The sequence below is a fragment of the Ursus maritimus genome, unplaced genomic scaffold (genome assembly GCF_017311325.1).
Source record: "Ursus maritimus isolate PB19 unplaced genomic scaffold, ASM1731132v1 scaffold_24, whole genome shotgun sequence".
NCBI lineage: Eukaryota > Metazoa > Chordata > Mammalia > Carnivora > Ursidae > Ursus > Ursus maritimus.
The window spans coordinates 25,939,806-25,949,553 of record NW_024424897.1 but is presented as its reverse complement, the minus strand read 5'-3'; the positions used below and the strand labels follow the sequence as shown (position 1 = coordinate 25,949,553).

The 9,748-nt window shown below is 43.4% G+C and overlaps 1 protein-coding gene across 1 annotated transcript in view; it reads right to left on the bottom strand.

Annotated features, from left to right (window-relative positions):
- The window catches only part of UTP18 (UTP18 small subunit processome component), a 36,791-nt gene that overhangs the window by 3,532 nt on the left and 23,511 nt on the right, over positions 1-9,748 (bottom strand). The window contains exon 11 of the mRNA XM_040640850.1: positions 4,049-4,223. Coding sequence (XP_040496784.1) covers positions 4,049-4,223 — 175 coding nt within the window. The remainder of the gene's footprint in view (positions 1-4,048; positions 4,224-9,748) is intronic.

Genomic DNA, 9,748 nt, shown 5'->3' with positions numbered 1-9,748 from the left:
GGTGGTCTGTCCCCCTCCACACTGTTAGATGAGGCTTTAAACCATCCAATCCAGGTGATTTTCACAGACGAGCCCTGGGTAAAACCCAGTGAAATACACATCTGTCTATTAAACAGGTTTCGGTTAGTCATTTATTAGGCCCTATTCCTTCTGACATACACCCATCAACCATTTTGTTAAGAAAGTAAAGTTCACAGTGCATCTCAAAGGCATCTCAATTATTCTCAACTTCCCCAGAAAGCCGGCGCTTCCCGCGCAGCACGCCATCAACACAGAGGCGTCAGTACTAATGAAAACTGCTCCAGACCCACTCCAGCCAAGAAGCTGGCAGTACCCGGACTTGATCTTCACTTTTAAACTTCTGAAACACCACTCTCTACACAGGTTCCTTGAAAAATATATTTAAAAAAAAAAAAAAAAGAAGTACTTAATAAAGCAGACGAGTTATTCTGGGAGAAGCCACAATATGAATAATGCAAAATGTATTTATACTTAGTTTGGGAATGTGGAAATTATATGAATTTTTGCTAAGTGGTTGGCTTCTTAATTGTGTTTTGCTTAGGCTATCTATCGTAAGTTTGCAACCTCCGAGCATGCGCCAACTTTGCACAGGTGATCCAAGGCATCATGGGAGCAGACCATCAGGAAATAACCATTCCTACGAGTGCCAACAACAGAACTGTCCTATGCCTGACCTTTGTTTCCACTCTGTATGTCACCTGGTACTTTTAAACTATGCCCCAGATATTTGCTCATTAACTCTGCTGGCATGACCTTGAAGTCTGGGAAGCTGCTTTTCTGACTCTTCCAAAATAAAACCTACCAGAACTGACCTTTCCACTTGAATAACTTCTTAAAGATAATTACATTAAACCATCCTGTTTATTTTCTAACCTAAATTGTAAAAAAACAGTCTCCTAATTTGGATTCACGTAACTTCATACTTAGGTCAACTGCTTATTACAAATAGGGAGCCCACAGTGGGGCCAAAATGGGGGCACAAGACACATATCAATTTTTTAAAGCCCATTTTTACCAGAAGGTCGTTGTGTTATTTTTGTGGCTAAATAAAGAGAAAAGAGTGTCAGAAATATGTGGTAAATACACTTCATAAAGTGTACGATATAAATGGTGTGTCCTCAGGCAACGAATAACCTACACAAGCGTACACAGGGGCCGTGGCTTCACACAACAGGCAGTGTGCTCTTTTTGATGGAGGACAAACACCGACTCATCAACGACTTATTTGTATGTTTTACCTCCTCTAGACGTGACTAGCAAGAGCACCGGCACGTTCGCAATGCTCGCCTAGGAGACCCAGCTGAATCTATTTGTGAAGGTCCCCAGCGGACTCTCCCGCTGAACTGCGCGCACTTCCTCCCTCACACCAACTCCGCCCGCCTGCTGAGACATCGGCTGTGCCTGATCCTCTCTTTACGGCCCTCGTATTCAAAGCTATTATTGAACTGTCGATCAAGAAAAAGCCCGCGAGCGCCTGGGTAGCGGCTCAGTCGGTTAAACGCCCGACTCTTGATCTCGGCTCAGGTCATGATCTCGGGGTCGTGGGATCGAGCCCCGCATCAGGCTCCATGCTCAGCAGGGAGTCTGCTTGAGATGCTCTCTCTCCCTCTCTCTCTGCCCTTCCGCCCACCCCCTGCATTCACGCCCGCTCTCTAAAATAAATAAATCTTTAAAAGATCGTAAAAACTTAACTTCTTTACCTCAGGAAGTTCCCTTTCCCTCCCACACGGTATCTGTCATTACACTGAAGGGCCCAGGTATCAAAATTCAACAAGTAAAAAGCTCACTCATCCTTAATTTAATGGGTAAGAAGTTCCACAACTTTCTACCACATCAAAGATTGTAGATGCAATAACAATTTAACTTCTGTGTCTCTTCCTGGTGCAATGGCTTAGATTTATAGTCACCGCTTTGTGCTGGGATAACAGAACTGTTTGGATCATTGTGAGAGACTGCATTTAATGATACTAACGCTGTTTCACTGAGGCATTCTGAGGCTGCTATGTCTGGCTTCTTTCCCTTAGATAGTATGGTTGACTACCATTTAAAAAATGGGATTCGGCTGTTACTAATGAATTCCTTGTGTGATTTTGCCACAGTAAAAAACCATAAATGCTGCCATGATCACTGAAGCAAACTAGGCAGAACTAACTACTAGGCATCTTGCAGAATATATTATGTCAACAGGAGCCGGAGCCCACGGTTTTCTAAAACAATTTACTACCATTAAAATGATAAAAGGTTAATGTGTGCTAGTCCACCATTCCCATTAGAAGAACGGGGATTTTAAAACGGACTTGAATTAGAACCTTCTCATTCATCAAACGATTCATTCAACACAAAGGCAGTAAAACACAATGCTGTTTTTTTCGCTCTTTTCCAACAGAACTCTTTCTTCCCTCCAAGACAAGCTTATGGAGAATGCCCATATAAACCACTGAGAGCAGCTGAAGCTGCTCGCTGTGATACAGGAAGGGCTTAGCCCCCTCCGTGCCCTACTTGCCATCTGAAGCTTTGTACACCTTCTAGGGAACCGAGGAATTCAGCTGGAAAACCACTAAAGTCCTGGGAAGAATGGAGAATCCAGAAACACAGTTCTGCCTTTGACTAGCTGTTGACTTCGGGTGAATTAATCCTCTCAGGACTGTTATTTGGCTCACGACTTTTTTGAAGAACTCTTTGTAAATCTTTGTAAACTATGCACCATTACACGAAGCTAATAAAATATGCAAGACCCTTTGATGAGTGAACAAGATAAAGGTGAACAAGATAAAGGTAAGAGTCTCTGTAGAGTGTTTACAATCTGGCAGCATACACCTACCACCACCACAACGCAGTACCTCCACTCAGTTCTGGGCCATGGGTGTACCTGGTGCCTGGAGCAAAGAACTGTTAAATAATGAAGAAACCGGTTCTGCCTACAGCGTAGGAAACTTCAGAGAGAGGCAGTGACAGGTCAGCTGGGCTCTGAGGTTGGGCAGAAAGGAGTTAACACAGACCTGAGGCTGCTATCCTCAGAAAGGCACACTTCCAAGGGTGGCCTTAGATCATGTTTGGGAACTGAACTGGAAAACAGTTCTCTACACTGATGCGACACTTTCCCTCAAGGATCGGACGGCTCATCAGCCCTAAAGCATCTGTACAATGTGGTTTCCGCTGAACACCTGCCTTTACTTCTGGGAGCCTAGAATTTTGGTGCATGCTAGGCAGAGGGCAGCTCCATGATCAGCCGCCAACGAAGACCCTGAGCACAGAGTCCCTAATGAGGGACTCCCTGACAGAACACACTTAACACATGTGGTCACAACTTGTGGAGGAATTAAACACGCCCTGTGTGACTCCATTTGGAGAGGACTCTGGGAAGCCGGTGTCTGGTCTCCTCCAGACTTGGCCCCATGCACCCCTCCCCTGGCTGATTCTGCTGTGTATACTTTCCCCGTAGTAATTCTCAGTCATGAATGAGACCATACACTGAATCCTGCGAGTCCTAGGAAATCACCAAACCTGGGGGAGGGACTGGGGACTCCTGGCACAGAGGCGTACTCACAAGTCCTCGCTAGCCATTTAAAGTGTAATCTGCTTACACAATATATTTCCAAGCTCAATTTGTTTTCAAAATCTAAGAATTGCCTCCCCTACTCCATTATGACAGCAGGGCTTAAAAGGCAGAGATAAGGAAAGAAAACTATAGAAAAACAAAGTGTCTGCCATAAACGTGTTCCTTAAGACAAATTCGGTGGCTACGGTGCATCAGCACTTTTACAACCACACCCAAAAGCCACAAGACTAGTAACTTCTGCATCAAAAGAAGCTAGCTTTTCAAAATAATCCAACACTCTTCTTCCCTACTATCCTTCCATGTTTTCAACTTAAAGTTCTAAGATTTTTTTTTTTTTTTGGAAGGAAACTGCTATATATCCTTCTGTACATTTCGGATTTTTTTTTTTTAATTAGGCTCCACGCCCAGTGTGGAGCCTAAGGATTATCACTGATTTCTTTTTTTTTAAAAAAGGTAAAGATATATTACCAATCTGACTGCTTCTTTCATTTCTTCTGAAGCAATTGCCAAGATTTCTGTAGTAGGATTGAAGGTCAGAGAAGTAACACCTGTAACCAAGTTCATTATAGCTTTTATCGGCTTTGGGTTTGTTTCCTGGAGACAAGAATCTTGATTGTATATGTTTACCACTCCACAATTAGAACTGCGAAGAGAAAAGGGAATACAACAAATTAAAAAAAGAACAAAAGGGCTTTCACAACCTAAATGAATACAGATTGAACCCCACACACAGATATCTGCAGCAATCATAGTGTATTGTGTTACTAAGGGACCAGGGCTGTAGAGGTCATCCCAAGGCAAAAGCCAGACATAGTCTACTGCAGTCTTGCTAAACTCTTGTTAACTCTGCTGGCTTTTCAACTGTGAGCTAGAAAATCCAAGAAAGCACAGACTCTCCATTATTCATTCCTTCAATAAATATTTACTGAATGTCAACTTTATCATGCCAGTCTCTAGAGTTAAGTGATGTAAAGGTGAACAAGACTGCGACCAAGCCTGCCACTCCCAGGTGTTCATGGCCGACCTAACATTCGAAAATGAGAATGAGAGCTGTCCTTCCCCTATTTAGAGTTCCTCTTTTCTCTTTTTATTCTATCATATTTGTGAGAACTGCCAAAGCAGTGTTAAACAGCAGCTGTAATAGGTATCTCAGTTCTGCTCCCCTGGGAACATTTACAGTCAAGAATTATGGAAGTGATCATGCACTCTGTTTACTGAAATGTTTACAGCAACGAATTATATCCAATACTCATAAAAAGTAAATCTTGATGACCTGCCCATTAACAGAATCATTCACAGACAAGAACTTTCAGTAAATGTTCAGACTACCTCCTGTTATGGGCATCACTTATAAGGAACAGGGACCAGGTACTTGTAACTGATAGATACTTAATTCAAACTTCATTCGCAAATGCAACACAAACCTGAAAGATGCAAAGGTGACACACATACATTCCACTAAATGTGCTCTCATTCCTCCCAAACACCCTCATTTATTCTCTCATAGGTACTGACTGCCCTACAATGAACCAGACACAGTGCATCAACAAGGCCAATTCAGCTCACACACAGGGTTCTATACCTGAAATGACAGCCGGCCACACAAACAGCATGTTAGTGCTTTCGAGTCTTCCAACTACTTACATACGCATTTTCTCATGTGATTCTCAGGACCCCTTACAGAGAGCTAACCATAACCACTCAGGAGATACAACAAATACCCTTGGTTTATTTAATTTTGTTATGGACTGAATCTGTGCCCCACTAAAATTCCTATGATGAAATCTTAACCCCCCATATTAGGAGGTGGGGCCTTCGGGAGGGGATTAGGTCATGACGGTGGAACCCTTATCAAAGTGACCCCAAAGGCTCTCTCTCCCTCTTTCCACGTGAGGACACAAGAAGTTGACGGTCTGTAACCTGGGAGAGGGTCTTCACGGAACCCAATCATGCTGGCACCCTGCCTCAGACTCCCAGCCTCCAGAAGGATGAGAATTAAACTTCTGTTGTTTATAAGCTACCTAGTCTACGGGTCTGTATTACAGCTCCCCAAAAGAACTAAGACAAATTTCATCTTTTCCTTATTTAAAAATCTTAAAGAAAAAAAATGGATATAACTGATTCTAATATGTCACTGAATAATTAGTATTTATTGAATGAGAACTGTATGTCCAACAGTACGTAATATAGGAATACAAAATATCAGAAGGCATTTATCCCAGAAAAAGACATACCTGCATGTAACAGCGAGGAATACAAGAGATAGACTACAGCCCACTAAGCTCTGTATGCGACCTATCACATCAAGGAGAGGAAAAACAGTATGAGGTGAAGCTGGACCGGATGAAACTCTGTGGAAGCCACAGGACTCGGGCTGCGGCAGGCAGACTTTAAGTTAAAAAACAAAACAGGGGGACGCCTGGGTGGCTCAGTCAGTTAAGCGTCTGCCTTGGGCTCAGGTCACGATCCACCTATCTCCTATCACGTCGAAATCAGTGTCTTTACTCTAAGCCACACCGCACTTCTGCTTGTGGACATGATGCACCTCTTCCCACACTCCTCCTCCTTTTTCTCCTCCCCCCTCATACTAGGACAAGTCCATTCTCCTGGCTACTCAGGCCTGGAGCCTGAGAATCTCACTGCTTCTCTCCCATCCCAATTTTCTGAGCAGCTCTGACATACACCACAAACGTCACTGCCTACCTCGCCCGTATTCCCATCCCACTGTCCTTAGGGATGGCCCCACTGCGATGACCTCAAGGTTCCCTGCACCTCTGTGCCCCCGCCAAAGGCTGTCACAGGAATTATCTACTTCAAACCCTAAAATTTAGATATGGTCACGATTCTCCTCCACTTAAAAACCCTTGATGTGTTCTCTTTCCACTCGATGTAATGTCCACAGTCTTCGACACAGTGTAAAAGACCTCTACAAGCTGTCCCCCTCCTGCTTCCCTTTGTCGCCTAAGCCCTCAGCAGTCATCCCACCTGCACTCCATTCAGAATCCAAACCTGAATCCTCTTCCCTCCGTACCCTTCCTTTCCACTACCTGCAATGCCTTTCTCTGAATCCTACCTGGCCCTCCAATGCTTAGCTCAAGTGCCAATACCTACAAAAATACTTTTCCAGGTGACCATTGCAACAGCCTTCACCCAATCCTTACACTTTATTGAGACCCTGAATCTCAACGGCAGACCTCATGACGACTTGTCTGTAAAGAGCTCCATGGCTCCATCTGTCCTCGCCATGGGACCAGGAACTATGAGAAGGCAGTGACACACTATCGTTCTTCTATCTCACAACCTCTAGCTAAATGGTCAATTTTTTATACATGAGAAAACCAAGGAAGAAACGCATCATTGACTAAAACAGGTTTTTCTGGCACCGTAAAACATATACACGTCCTGAAGATTCTCTAGATGAACTAAAATGAAACGCATTTTATATATTCAACAAGAGTGTTAAAATTAAAAGACTATTAACTCCAGGCCCTAAATCCTACTGAATTTCATATTTTTCTGTAGCCCTGAATTATCCAATATTTTCTGAATATAAAATCAAAATATTTGGGGTTGGCAGTGTGGAAAGAACATAGACATCTGACTTCCAGACCCAGCTCCGCCAATAATCCGTTTAATGAGTAACAACCAATAAACAAAACTTAAAACAAGACTCAAACGTCACTGACTGGATTGAACGAGCGTGATTCAACACCCCTTCCTGCGATGACGGAAATGCTCCGTGTCCGCGCTGTCTAGTATGGGAGCCACTAGACACGGGCGGCTACCGGACCTTAACATGTGGCGAGCGTGACTAAGGAACAACTTTTTAATTAATTTAAATTTAACGCACCACATGTGGCTAGTGGCTACTGTGACGGGCATTCAGGATTAGACTAAGATGTCATCCAGACACAAACAACGGACAGTCAAGCTGAAAATGAACGAATACTGAAAATATCCTACAGCACAACGATGCAGAGACACTTCTCTGTTAGCTTTAAGTTCCAGAAGACTAGCTGCCATATTTTCCAAGCCCAGAGAGGTGACTGAAAGCACAAAAATCCTGCAGCAAAGTCTTAAGCTAAGGGCTTAAAACCTGGATTTAAGCAGAAGAAACAGCAATCCAAGGTACATTTAGAGATTTAAGAGATAAAAGATAAAGCTATGTAAAAGCTGAAACGCAGAACGGTTAAAGCAGATTTTCCAAAGGGATTATGTACATGGCGCAAAAGGGTTCACACTCAAGACAAACTGGGCTATAAACTTCCTTTGCTTCTTGTAAGATTTCTTAATTCACAGGACTCCTAATGAACTGTACCTTTACATATTTAAAAACACAAACACAGGGGCGCCTGGGTGGCACAGCGGTTAAGCGTCTGCCTTCGGCTCAGGGCGTGATCCCGGCGTTATGGATCGAGCCCCACATCAGGCTCCTCCGCTGGGAGCCTGCTTCTTCCTCTCCCACTCCCCCTGCTTGTGTTCCCTCTCTCGCTGGCTGCCTCTATCTCTGTCAAATAAATAAAAAAAAAAAAAAATAAATAAATAATAAAAAAAATAAATAAAAACACAAACACAGGGAAGTGCACCTTCAAAACAGGTGGTAGAGTGGGTAAGAGCTCAGGCTCTGCCGCCAGACTATTTGGGTCGTAACTGCTGGCTCTCCCTCTCAGTCTCTGCGTAACCCTAACCAAGCTACTTAACTCACGCTGCCTCAGCTCCCCCACCTGCAAAGCAAGATAACAGCACCCATGCTATGAAGTAGGAAATGAGAATTACTTTACATATGAAAAATATATACACATAACCACAGACCTATATAGTTAATATACACACACATATGTGCATATATAGTTATATAAGAAAAATGAGAGTCCTTGGCACATGGTAAATGCTGGGAAAAAATTTGCTGCTGTTTATTATAATTATTATTCAAAGTTTGAAACTACTTAGATGGGAACCACAATAAAAAGGCATTTTTTACAAATTTTTTTAAAGACTTTATTTGAGAGCAAGAGAAAAAGAGACAGAGCACACGAGTGGGGGGTGGGGGGAAGAAGCGGAGGGAGAGGCAAGCTCCCCGCTGAGCAGGGAGCCTGATGCAGGGCTCAATCACAACCTGAGCCAAAAGCAGATGCTTAACCTACTGAGCGACCCAGATACCCCAAAAAGGCAATTTTAATGTGTGTATTTATAAGAAGCTGATGAAGACTAGAGTCAACAAATCTCTAATAATCACCTGACAGAACTTTGATTTGAAAATACAAAAATAGGTATTCCTATGGCATTGACCTAAAATTCTCAAAATGCAAAGACCCCAAAATGGTTTGTAGCTTGCAGCCCTAGTAAAAGCAGGAGCCTAAGCTAGTGATCTGGGCCATGGCTGCAGGACGAGACATTCCCAACTCCTTCACTGTAAGCAGAGAAAATAAAACAAAACAAAGGAGAGTCTCCAAGTCACCTTATATGGTCATCTGAATTTGGTGAGCTACCTTCTGAGGTCCTAGGGGCCTCTGCACACAAAGGGCTGTCACACACGACAGAGAATATGCCATGTCTCAACTCTTTTCCATTCTTCAATATACAGTGTTTTGTCCATAGTGGACATTCACACGTCTCTTTCTTTTTTAACTGACTGACTTCCAGGAAGTCAGCTAGGAAGTCACAAAACAAGATACCCTACTGCATGGACACAAGCTGCAGCAAAGGTACGACCCAACTGCAGATTCCACCCAGTGGAGTGACAGAGGTACTGCACCTGGAGAAGTGAGATCGCAGGGTTCCAGACCCTACCTTGTCAGTGATTTCAGGGGTCTCTTACAGGTCTCTCCAGAGCATCAGTCCCTGTCTACAGAATGAAGGGTAGTCCAGAGATTTCCCAAGTACATTCTAACACTGATGTTACAGGAATTAATATGAAAGCTTTTTAAAAGTATATAGCAATCCTTACATTAACGAATGCCATAAAAAAACAATAACTTAGGGCGCCTGGGTGGCTCAGTCGGTTAAGCATCTGACTTTGGCTCAGGTCATGATTCCAGGGTCCTGGGATCGAGCCCCGCATCAGTCTCCCTGCTGAGCGGGGAGTCTGCTTCTCCCTCTGCCCCTCCCCCTGCTCATGCTCTCTCTTGCTCTCTCAAATAAATAAATAATCTTAAAAAAAAAAAAAAA